At 43.6% G+C, this 12,816-nt stretch overlaps 1 protein-coding gene across 1 annotated transcript; it reads right to left on the minus strand.

Moving 5' to 3' along the window:
• Positions 1-254: 254 nt before the first annotated feature.
• si:dkey-202e22.2 (netrin-4) lies at positions 255-5,895 on the minus strand. The gene is made up of 10 exons (XM_053412272.1): positions 5,817-5,895; positions 4,819-5,309; positions 4,424-4,744; positions 4,004-4,130; positions 2,862-3,050; positions 2,368-2,584; positions 2,117-2,244; positions 1,926-1,994; positions 1,628-1,798; positions 255-517 (listed from the first exon to the last, which is right to left on the minus strand). The coding sequence occupies exons 1-10, from the start codon at positions 5,893-5,895 to the stop codon at positions 381-383; spliced, it is 1,929 nt and encodes a 642-aa protein (XP_053268247.1). The 3' UTR covers positions 255-380.
• Positions 5,896-12,816: the final 6,921 nt, after the last annotated feature.

The following is a 12,816-nucleotide window of genomic DNA, read 5'->3' on the forward strand; positions in this document are numbered from 1 at the left end:
AATTGATTTGCAGGACTCGGTTTGACAAACCAAGGTGTTTTACTAAGTTGCAACAGGATCTACAATAGAAGCAATAGTTTGCTGTTTGTGTTGTGCATAAACAATCTTGCATCTTGATAAGACCTTTTTAATTTTAGGTACATCACATTTACATACAGTTTATCAAATCGGATTTCCAAGCATTCGTGTCAGTCTTTATTTTATGTAACACTCACACAGTGTGAGTACTCTCCAGGTTTGGACCATGAGTTCACCACTTGGATAATTTGCCATCGTTGATGTTGTCCAGTGATTTTTTTCAGTCCCTTTTCTGAACCATCCACGGACTTATGAATTGTGCAGTTCTCTTGAGTGTGTTCTGCCTTTACAGATAATAGAGCTCATGGACATCCATTCCTCAGGCCCTCTGATATGAGTAGACCCAGTCGAGGTGTCCAGGGGGACACCACACTTTGCATGGTGACCAGTAAACGGCCTGTTCCAGCTTCTTCTGGGCCTGCGAGCAGGTACTCCATACCTGGTAAGGAAATTTAAGATGTGATGCACACATACAGGTGACAGCCTGTTCTGAATAGTAAATTATTTCCATAATAATGTTTACATGAGTTGCTCATGGAATATTCCATTCATATTCCTGGTTACATGTTACAGATAATAGTCTGATTATGAATATTCTGTCCTTCTACTTGTTTACATTCAAACCCAGGGCATGTGTCATCAAATCAGTTGGTGACAAATGTATTTCAAAGACACAAACTGCTGTAAAACTCTAAAGGGAATTTACAGTGAGAAGAACAAGTGTGTGTGAACCCTTTGCAAAGTCTTTTCTGCAGTTATAGATGTTAAAACATAATTCGATCTTCATCAAAGGCACAAGTAAAGACTAACACAATGTGATGAAGCTAATTACAGACAAAGAATGACAGTGTAATGTCTTAACTGAGCAAACCCAGGTAGCAAACCCTGTTCTGGAGAAAAATGTAAGTGAACCCAAAGTGATTTAATAACTGGTTTGACATATTTTGGCATCGATCACCTCACACGAGTGGTTCTGGGAAGTTTGGATCAGACCGGTAGAACTTTCAGGATGAACTTTGGACCACTCCACTCTGAACTCGTCTGAGCTCTGGGCTGTGACTTAGCAAAGTTCAAAAAGCCGCTTTTCTTTGTTTGAAGTAATTTTGTTGTAGATTTATTTCTATGTTTAGGGTCATTGTCAAAACTTAAGTGCATAAATGCCGATTTATCCCGAAGTGATCACCTTCGTTTTTTTGCCACTGTATTTTGTTGTTTTATTAAGACATACACATGTCAATTATAACTTGCTTTATAAATTGAATTACAGTAATCAGAAAATGCTGTTTACATGGCAGTGTCTTACTATTGTTTTAATTTAATAAGGGTTAGATAACTCATTAATTAATACCGGTATATTGGGCTCCATGTAAACATGACAAATTTTCTTCCTAAATTTCTTCCTATGTTCTCCATTCATTGGTTGTTCTTACATATTAATCTTTTAAAACCACATACCAGTACATCTGTTTAGCCTCTTACTTCGTTTGGTGTATTAACTGAACAGTAACTCTGTGCCTCATGCAGCAGACCCCAGATGCCGGACTCTTACCGGGGTTTAGTATCGGACAGGTGCAGCCGCGGCTGGTCCAGGACAGAGGATAGATGCTGATGGTTTCCAGGTTCAGTGCCACCTGCCCTGACCGAAGAACCTTACGAACCTTGACCTGGACCTCTGCGTGGCTGCCTTTGTCATGAGCAGAGAGCACGCTGGCCTTGATCACTGTCACACAGATGGCAGTTCCAGAGAAAGCAAACATTGAGACAGTATTTTAAAACAGAAATCAATGCACAGATCACTGTGTAGGAAAGTTTATTTTTTTCAATAGGTAGAGGTGTTTATTTCTTACCATAATCGTGTTTAATCCTACAGAGATCAGACACACTTTTCAGTTTCCTCTCCTTGCAGCTGCACTTTCCTGTGTACAGGCATTAGGATAGGATCTGATCTCAAGTTTGAAAAAGTCCTTCCACAGTATTAATCCTTACACTGCTGGTTGTGACCAAGCATTATTCCAAAGTAAGCCGCTCCAACACTCACCTGTATAATGCAGAGCAGAGACTGCGAGCTCCTTCGACCACTGTACTTCTTCTTCATTTGGGAACATATGATCCAGATCAGGGATTTTACCTCCAACAGCGACATGGAACACCTGGTTATTTGTGTAGCTACAGCATTAAAAAACAGAGCATATAACACAAATCAAATCATCTGCCGTAATTATACTGTTAAATTGACTTCCCTAACTGTTTGGTGAAACATACGGCCACAGATTTCATGTACAGCTATACCTGTCGAGACACTGCCCAGTGGTAGGATTGCAGCTGAGAGGGCAGGCACAGGGTTCACAGCCCTTATCTCCAAAGCCCCAGTAGCCAGGCAGGCAGTAGCTGCAGCTTGTGCCCCCTACACCTGATTTACAGTGGCACTGTCCAGTCCGAGGGTGGCACCAGGGTTCCTCCTCTCCAGGCCGAGGAGACAAAGAGCCCTGTGGATCACACCTGCAGCCTGAGAAGCACAGATATAGGTCTGTATGCCGATGGAACATTTGGTTTTGCTGTTAAAATAGAAACATACATGCCAGCAGATGGAGCTACAAGACATTACTAGTTCTCTTTACACACTTTGAATCTCTGTCACTGGGACCAGGAAGAATACTGATTCATCCGGTTGTGCCTGATGGCCAATCATTCAACTTCCTGAAGTTGGCTTTGGTAACTGGTTAATGGCTCATCCACCACTCCAGAGAATCAATGAGGGACCTTTTGTTCTGTGTGTCTCTTACGTGTGCAGGCGTGGGGGGAATGGAGGGGCAGGAACGGGTGACGGTGGTACCCATGGCGACAGCGCTGGCACCTACGCCCCACCGTGTTGTGCAGGCAGTCATCACACACCCCACCGCTGGTGCCACCGGATGACAGCCATGTCCGCTGAGAGAAGTGACAGCTGTCTGCGTGAGCGTGGCACTCGCAATCTGATGTCACAGTGGTGGGAGAGAGGAGAGAGAGACAGAGTGAGGGCATCAGTGGAGAGAGTTAGCTGGTAACCTGAATGAAGCAAATCATAGGTCTGTGCTAAGTGTTGTCTACCTTTACAAAGGATTTGAAAACTTAACCAGCAGTGTCGGAGCTCAAACAATAACTTAAGTAAAAGTACAACATTAACTTTTCTACTTGAGTAAAAGTAAGTTCTTTCATTTAAATTTACTTAAAGTATTCAAAGTAAAAGTTCCTACTAAGTTCATCCTATTCCATTATGCAACAATTCATGACATATAATGGCTGAGTCTGGGACTCTTCTGAATCCTGTTCAGGTGTTTCTTCTTCACCATTGATGCTGCAGGAGGCGGGGTCTAATGTTACCTGTTAGCTCTGATTGGATCAATGATTCTATTCCCCTCTCGTTATTGATTACTTAAAAAAATATAAACAACAATGTGAATATGTAACATGATGCATTTTTTAAATGCATTGAAGTGGAAAGTACAAATATTTGCTGATATGTGAAGTAGAGCCCTATAGGGTGAAAATAGGGTTTAGTACAGTAACTAAGTAAATGTACTTCGTTACATCCCAACACTGATAACCAGGGTAGAAAAATCTTAATAAACTAAAGAAGCCTAGAAGAGTATGTGACTATTTTTTAACAGGGTAGACTCAGGTACTCTCCTGCAGGGCTCACTGCTTGGGTCTGATTTAAAAATCTGGTTTTATAGCTTGTCAAGATCTTGACAAAATATGAGACAACCAATATAAATTGTGTTTAAAACTGTGTATAGAGGCTTAATAAGACCTACTGTAGGTTTGTATTTCAGAGTACCCACATTTTCCCTCTGATTACTCCCTCCAGACCTAAAATGTTCTTCTCTAGTAATTCTCTCTCAGCAACAGGACTACCCACTGATCTAATAGTTGTGCAGTCACGTACTCTGGCACGGGTTCGGCTCCCCGCTGCTGCCGTTGGCCGGCCTCCAGGGACGATCGTTGTAGAGCGGGGCACACTTCTCACAGTGATCCCCCGCCGTGTGGTGAGCACACAGGCACCTACCAGACACCTGGAAGACACATCTGGGCCTGTTTAGTTACTTCACCTACATTAGTGAATGTTACAGGCCCCGGCTGTCTAGAGTGGGCTGTAAAACGAATTCAGGCAGGTGTTGTTAAGAGTAAATCGAGCAATTTAAAGCACTTAAATTTTTTTTAATTTTTTTATTTTTGGAACAAACGTCCTCACGACTGTGGTCTTCAAATCTCTAATAGATTACAGGCCGATTCACTTTCTCTCACGGTCCCTTTATCCATGTCTGTTCTTTGACATGCATCTACTCACACAGTAAAAGCTACTCACCAAATTACTCTCCTGACTAGTGTCTTGATTGCTGTTGTGTGGTACACAATACTCAGCATGTCCGTGGCACAGGCAGGTCCCTTTGGCCAGTAAAGTGTAAATGGCATAAGGTGCTGAGGCTGAGTTTTCTGTAGTGGCTGTGGAGGTCAGTGTTGAGGCTGTGGGAGTTGTGCTTCCTGTCGGCAGGTTCAGAGGTGCGGAGCAGGCCTGAGCTTTAAGCAGTCTGATGCGGAGGTTAGTGAGGGTGAGGCGGGCAAGAGCCTCTGAGCTGTAAGGGTCCAGTCTTTTAGCACCGCTGGGGTCTAATGTCCGTAATATTACCTGGGGAGAAGAGGAGATTGAATCAAACATTTTGCATCCGCTAAAAGAAATACATCAGATCTTTATTCTCTCACCTCACCACCACTGCAGGGTGTGGGACTGGTGTACCGAGATGTACACAAAGAGCCTGGCTGACTAAAATCATCAGCCAAACCAAACTCCGTGCTGCAATTGCTTGCAAATAGTTTAAGAGCCTCCCAGGTTCTCCCAAAGTCGGCTGAACGTTCAATGGCCATGGCAGCGGGCCGGGGCGACCTGAACACCAAAACCACATGGGACAGACAGAACTGTGTTTCCAGATCCAACTGGATCTCGTCCTGCTGCCCCTGCAAGGCGGTCCTTGCACCTGATGCCCACCAGGTCTCCGGCTTTGAGAAGGGGTCGTCGGTCATGTGAGCAGGTGGGTGGTTGTCCCCGGAGCCAAGGTCAGGGGTCATGGGAGGATGGGGGCAAGGGCTGCATTGGGGGGAGTTGTTCCCACAGCAGCTGGAGAGGGTGGTGAGGGTCCTGCCGCTGGCCAGGTTCCCTATGGGTGGACTACAGGCGTGGTCCACACATCTGGAAACTGACACAAAGGAAGAGGGAGATCAAATTAAACTAATATTTAGATCAGTGCTTTTATATCTGATGACAGAAAGGTCAACAAACACTCTCCAGTAGTGATGTCATGGATAACGCCAGAGACCAATTCATTGGGTTCATCATGAATATTTAATCAACCCACTCATTGTGTGGCTGCTGTGACAGAATCCTGCCCTTTCTCCATTGGATATCATGCTGACTCTCGGGTTACATGTAGGTCTAACGGAAAGATGCAAGGCAGCTCCACTATCAAATTTATCTGCAACAAGTGGGACCATTGCTTTACTTTTATTTAGCAAAAAACAATACAGTACAATGCCAACTGAAAATTCATAACATACTATCACACGCAGTCAGTTTCATGAATGTGAATGGATTTCATGCACAGAACCACAACTGGAAAATGAGAAGCCAAGTTTAGGGACAAAGGCACAACTGATGGAGAGAAACAGCATCAGCAGTAAAGAGAGGAAGATGTGTTCCTCCTCACCTGCTCCGCTCCGCGTCAAAGCCAAAAACAGTCCACAGAGCGCCACCAGCATCGGATGTGGACCCTTCTCCCCACGCATACTAGACACTCTCATCCTTGCTTCTTCTGCGTTTACAACACAGTACGCTGTGCGACGGACGCCTTCCAGGAGAGACGAGTCCCAACATTATGTGGCGCTTATCTGAGGAACACGCGCATTTCTGTGCCGATTACGCAATGCGCAAAACTGTCCGTGTGAAGTCGGGATGTTTCCAACGGGCTCCCAGGAGTAATGTTGGGAAGAAAAAATAAATTATCGAAGCTTGAGCATCCTCCGGGACAGCGAAGGCACCTTTCTGGCAGAGGAGGACTGTGCGCTCCAGGGTGCAGCCAAACAAATAAGGTCAGTGGGTAATCCCAGAATTATTGCTCCACGTTTGGCTTGAGAAAGAAACGTTGCTGGGTTCCATTTTATATTTTGTGCATTTTGTTGCATTAGAAATACTTGGTCCAAATAATGTAAAAAATATGATCTATCATGCGAGATCCGAGGGCTCCGTATCTCAGCCAGGGCGCGCGCTCCACGCGGAGGAGAGGAGCGCTCTATTTATGCATGCCCCCACTCTCAACCCCCGCCCCCCCCACACACGCACACAACTTCTCAGTGCAGGATGTGTGTGCGCGCGTGCGAGTGTGTTTTCCTCAGTCTGGCAAACTATTCACCCACGGGGACTCTGTGAGGGATCGTGCGCGGAGGAGGGAAGACTTGCGACTTTCACGGGCTCGTGGACACAGTTAATGTGAACCAGCCGCGCGCTGCATACCACACTACACACCGGCTCCCTGCTCCGACTAACCAGGGCCTCGGAGTGGAAGGGCGAGTAAATTAGTTCATCTGCTTCTGCTCTGCTGTTTCTCTGCTGCAGCAATTCCAGGTTAGAGGAACTCACTTTGAAGTCCGTGCAGGAGGAAACCTGAGCAGGGAGACCAAAATAGTCGTCGGTGCGGTTTATTTGCAGCTTGACGGCGCATTGTGGCAGCGAGAGAATCTGACAGCTCCGGAGCTTTCATGCAAATGAGCTGCAGAAAAGGGCCTTTCTCCCATCTGTCTGCCTGAGTGGATAGATTACTGTGCCAGTCTTCATTATATCACTGGATAATAAACACATGGCCTGATAAATGACAGTCCCTCATTTTAAATTCCTTTTAACCACACACATCAGGACATGTGCAGTCTTCTGCGGAGTTGAGTGAATAAACACCATTTCGTCACAGTTTTATGGCTCAGCTTCAATTACACTCAGAAAATTGGAACAGACGCTCAGGATTGGATTGGTTTCCATAAATGTCTTTAATATCTAACCAACTGTTTACAGACCTGCCAGCTCTGCTTTCAGAGTGGAGAACAAAAATATTTATTAAGGAAAGGCACATGTGCCAATAACAATAAGGAGGATCTGCGTTCATGCTGACATAAATTAGCCTGTGATATGATTTTGTCTTAGGAGCAGCCAACAGCGGATCAATTACATAATTTCCCCCAGGGAGACTTAATGGGACATTTGTCCATATTGATTGTATATCTTTCTGCTAACGTTTTTTTCAACCTAATATATCACTTTATCTTCATCTGTTATACATTTGTCTTTTTCAACTCTCCCTGGTCTTTGCTTTCATCCCTCTGTCCCCCCGCTCTCACTCCAGCTACAGTGTCTGGAACACAATAAAACCCCCAGAGGCTCTCCTTCATCTTCACGCATCTCCCTTTCGTCTCACTCCAGTGCCGCAGAGAGTATACTGAGAACAGGTTTTCATCGGGGTAAGTCCATTTATGAGGGATTTGCTGTTGTCGGGTAATGTTAGTGCCATTCAAATAGTTTCTGGCTGATTTAGACTCAGTTCTGGTTCACTGGGACACATGGAAAAGAGATGTGTAACGGTTTGCAGGACAGGAGTACCTGTCTGCATTTTTATGTTTGAGGGGTAAAGCTAATGGTTACAGTCAGATCTTCAGTGTGGTCCAGCTGTGGTTGCCTTCAATGACAAAATCCTGTGGTTTTCTTTTTGGTGTTTTAGCAAGAAAACATACTGAGAAACCAGTAAATGTAAGTCAGTTAGATCTGAGGTCAGGGTTTGTAGAGCATAGAGATCCATACAATTTTTTCCTCCCCCAGACGTTCAAGTGCAAGTTAACCATGTTTGGTTTCTCATTTTAGCATCAAAGTGCAAAGCATGTTAAATTCTTAGTCACCTTAATTGTAATGTAAGTCTCTGTGACATCGGAATGCAGAGCGGCCTACATCCTACAATTCACAAAGGGGCACCGTCGTCACGACAGTTTGATTAACCCATGATTCAATTTTAAACACAAACAAAATACAAGTTACATTCTTTCTGCGATAAATTAATATAAGTACTTGATTAACATCTCCTTCTGGGTGGTCCCTTCAGATCAAAACAAAACGTCATCGTAAAGTTGAGGTAAACATCCAACAGTTCGAGAAGCTATTGAGTGAATCTACTTTAGTTTACTATCGTAAGATGTGATGGGTAAATAGCGCATATGTGCTCACTCTTTTACACTGAAGAAACAAACCAAAACCGTAATAGAAATGAAGGGAAGACATGTCATTGAACTTGGTGATAGAAAGTGGCTGTTTGGTTTGGGCTTGATGTTGAACGCTCACAAGTATCTCTCAGAACTGAACACGAAGCTCCAGGGCTCCAACCAGCTTAAAGGTGTGGCAAGTACAAGTTGGAAGTGGTAACACCAGGATTTTACTTTTCTACAAGAACAAAAGCCTGCTGTAACATTTGAATTAGCTTTTGGAGGCAGTTGTGATGCTCCTTCAGGCATTTAGTGAGAGGTTTCAGGACAAAAAGAGTAAACAAAAGGATCTGTGTGGAACCATGAAATCACTGAGCTGCAAATCAACAACAAGCTCAAAGTTAAGTGCCACACTCCCCCACTGGTTGGGCTCTATAAACTACAGCAGTACTTACATTCTGCGGACACCTGCAATAGTGTTTGTATTTCTGAAAACTAGCTGTTGCAAATAATCTGTTTCACTCAAAACGTAATGAGCCAAATCTGGAAAAATATCTGTGAGTAGCATCATCATCACAACCACCTGACATCAGACGCCTCACTAAAGAAAAATCCTTTCCTACCATTGTATTCGAGAGTAGTTAGTTTGATAAATGTGTTAGTTTGGGCCTCAAAGGATGTTATAGAACTTGAAGTGACCTTCCAGAGTAAACATTTTCCCCACCCCACTTGATTCAATAAACACTTGAATAAAGATTTAGTCTAAAACATGATGAATAAACAACCGAATCCACACGGCAGTATGTTGCATGCAAATGTCTGTGAGGAAAAACTCTTACTTTTCCCCCTTGTACCTTTCAGCAAATTTATTCTCTCAATGCTCAGGATGTATCTTCATCATGGCCCCCAGCTGTGAGAGGTCAAATACCAGCCAGGAAAGGTCATAGGGATCTCCTACCTGCCCCATGACTGCCTCTCTAATTGCTCCTCTTTCTCTCATTTACAGAGTTTAATGGGGACTGTGGGAGAGCTGGGGTCAGACAAACCAGGACCCCTCCCACTCTTATAATCCTCAGTGTTTGTCCGTGCTGCTCATACATGCGTGTGTCAAGCACACACTGTCACTCCACACTTCTCCATCTCCTTCTCCCGCCATGTCTTCTCGTGGCCTCTGTGTTCTACATGTCAGATCATATGTTCCTGAAGAGATGATGAGGATTAAGCTGCTTTCTTACATGATTACTCTGCGTGTACTCAAACTGGCTGACGTGATCAGGCCTCAATTTGTTTCTCTAAATAGTTAATCTAATCACTTAGGCTATGTGGATTCGGAACAGTTGTTTTTATACCAGTCTGAAAATACTTTTCTTTGTGTTTTGAAGACTGAGGCGGTAAAAGCTTGACATTATCCACTGGCCGAAAGAGCAACCAGTAAATGCCATGGTTAATAGGGTGGGCCTGAGTTTAAACACTGAAGTCAAAGTTAATTATCTTGTTGGATTTTTTAAGAAATACCCAATCGTGTATCTTTTGCAGCATAAAACACACAAGTTAGATGTCTGATTCTGACCGTAGTTCCACAAAATTCTAGACACTTGCACAATTTAAGGTCAAACTTGTAATCCTTTCTTGAAAAACATCATTCAACACAGCTTGAAGTTAAAAGGTCAAGGTTAGGACTGCAAAGATCTACAGTTCAAGTCCAATAAATAAAAGAAAAGCAAGAGGGCTGTAATTCTTCAAGACTGTTTGAGTCAGTCTGTTCCTTTAATTTACTATCACTGAGCATAATAATTCATGTAGACAACTTACAAAGAAACACTCTCTCCTGCTGATGTTTGCTGTCACCATTACATGATCCTCGTGTTATGGAGGTTTTCATCAAGCACAGACAGTTTAAATTTAGTCTGTTAACGTGTGTGCGTGCGTGCGTGCGTGCGTGCGTGCGTGCGTGTGCTCTTGCATGATGGGTTTCAAATGCATGGTGTTTCTTTGATGTGAGAGAATGAATGACACTGATTAAGCTGTCAGGCCGGAGACTGATAGAGGCCAGATGAGGCAGGATGACAAATCGAGGCCTCTGTGAAGCACTTGGGCCGGTTGCCAAACCAATAATGCGTGCGTCTGTGAGCTTATGTGTGGATTTGTGGGTGTTTGCTCGTAGAAGAGTTACGGTTGAAAAACGCTCACATATGTGTATGTGACGGGAAACTATGCGGAACTGTTTCCATTTATTTTTTATTAATTTTTAATTAGGAGGAATGTCGGGAATGTTAAAGAGTGGCTCACTTGAAAAGCCTTAAGTCGAGCGGGGATGACTTATTTATAGCAGAGACTCCTGTTTAATATTAGACAACAAATGAACCTCCCGCACAGACACACTCACAAACACACACTCCTGTTGTATGCCTGCCTGACTTATTTACATATGTTCATGATGTCATCGAATAACAAGCTCAAGATTTGCTTTTATGTGACACCAGCGTGCTCAAATGCATGAAAACGTGCAAACACACAAAATTGCTTCATAACAGTTTTCTGGCTCTCCAGCGGCCACCCACATAAACGAACCAGAGCACAGTGTGGTTTTCTACCACAAAAACCAACCCAGGCGAGAGACTGATTCGTCTTCCAGCTCATGTTGCACACCCACATAGATAAAGCACGCCGACTTGGTTTACAAAATAATTTATTGCAACTCTTTCAAGCAACATCAGTGGATACAAAGGAACCCTAGTTGGGCACTTTATTAAAAAGAAAAAGGCAGAACAAAGCTTTCTAACATAAGGGTGCTGGAGGTCAGAGGTCAGCCCAAAGAGGTATGAATGAATGTAGGACACTCAACATCAGTTTTATAAAGACTGCAAAACTGTAAAGAAAACTACAAAAAAACTACTGGGTGGATTAACATGAAATGTGTTAGAAGGATGGGACAGGAAAGGACCCATTTAAATTCTGGTGTGGGTCCAAATCCAGGATTTGTTTTACATTTTATTTGATATTGCGAGAGAGGATGGTTTTTAGTAATTAAAAAAAAAAAAAATCACGGAATAATTCATGGTTCATGATGAAAAATCATTGTTGGGCCTTAAACTCGACATCACAGTGGTTCTCCCACTATTATTTGGTTCCCTTCTTAAAATCTATACTCTGAGAAATGGAGCAAATGAAAGGGGAAATCAAACACAGCTGTTTGAGGTCCTGAGCCACATGTTAGGGGGTTCCAGGTCACTTTGAGCCCCCTCCTCAACTCATTAAGTATGTCTTTATTGGCCAAGACTCCTCCAGGGATTCACCCAACCCATAACAGCCAATCCATGGCACAGACGAGCACAAGGGGTCACAGTTTAACAGCAGCACCTCAAATGACATCTGCATGGAGGGACGCCTCACAGGTACACTGCTGGTATCTGCTGTGCTCTTGTAAAATGCCCGGCCACAAAACACTGATATTAACGTCACGTTTTCTACCCTCGTTGTGGCTCGGTTTCATCTAAAAACTGACACCAGTGACGTTCATTGGCCACAGTGATCTTGTTGCTCAGATCCGATGGCCTTTAAAAGAGGGAAAGTGCTTTAAAGTGGTGTGCACTGAGGGGTATTACATGGAAAGCAGTAGGTGTAAGTGATTTTTACAATGTGCCCAAGAGTTGCATTTGTTTCTAGTTCTACAGTGCCAATGTGCAAACCATTTAGAAGAGTTTTTAACCCTGTAGCAAATCACACCCACATGCTTTTACATCTTTTTTTTGGTAGATAAATAGGTATTCTCAAGTATTTCTGATGAGACTTTATCGGAAACTAACGCCTACCATCATATGTTTCCACTCCTGTGTGCTAATGCAAAATTAAAACAGCACAGTAACGATGAAATTGGTCTCTATGGGAGAAAAGAAGGTACTTGGGAATATCTGCGTCCTCCAAGCCCTCCGGGGCTTGCCCAACAATGTGACATCGAGAGGGGATAGCAAGTGTTTGATCCTATCAGCCAACATCTGGCCCTCAGGAGGAGCTAAAGTTAGAAGCACATGCTGATGTCATTACTGTGAAATTGGAGTTATATTCACAAAGGCATGACCTGCACAACGTCCTGATACTGTAAAAGTACAGCAGTGGGTGGAGAAGAGGTAAATGACTAATATGAGGATTATAGGATGAAGAGGAAGGAGGATGGATAACACATATGTGTGATGGTGTAAATGACTAATATTAATGTTCGTTGGTTGATGTTGAGCCAGATCTCTCATGTCAGCGTGTACGTATCTGCTGTTGGACTATCATGGCTGAATTAAAGCTGAGAAAGTTTTTGTCCATTCAAGTCCCATTGCCATGGTAGGCTCCCGGCTCCAGATATGGCTGAACGCCAACAGAACACCGCTAAGGGACCACCACCTCATCAGAGACTTGTGGCTCTCGTGTGGTTTTCTCTCGGGCTCCAGTCTCCTCCCTGATGCAATCAATGGCATTAGGCAT

Source organism: Pleuronectes platessa, chromosome 2, assembly GCF_947347685.1.
Source record: "Pleuronectes platessa chromosome 2, fPlePla1.1, whole genome shotgun sequence".
NCBI classification, from domain to species: Eukaryota; Metazoa; Chordata; class Actinopteri; order Pleuronectiformes; family Pleuronectidae; genus Pleuronectes; species Pleuronectes platessa.

Excerpts from the sequence above, each read along its gene's own strand:
- si:dkey-202e22.2 (XM_053412272.1), bottom strand. The coding sequence starts at position 5,895 with ATGCGTGGGGAGAAGGGTCCACATCCGATGCTGGTGGCGCTCTGTGGA. Across the intron at positions 5,310-5,816 it reads TTTGACGCGGAGCGGAGCAG|TTTCCAGATGTGTGGACCAC; the intron begins GTGAGGAGGAAC and ends CCTTTGTGTCAG. Across the intron at positions 518-1,627 it reads CTGTCCGATACTAAACCCCG|GTATGGAGTACCTGCTCGCA; the intron begins GTAAGAGTCCGG and ends TTTCCTTACCAG.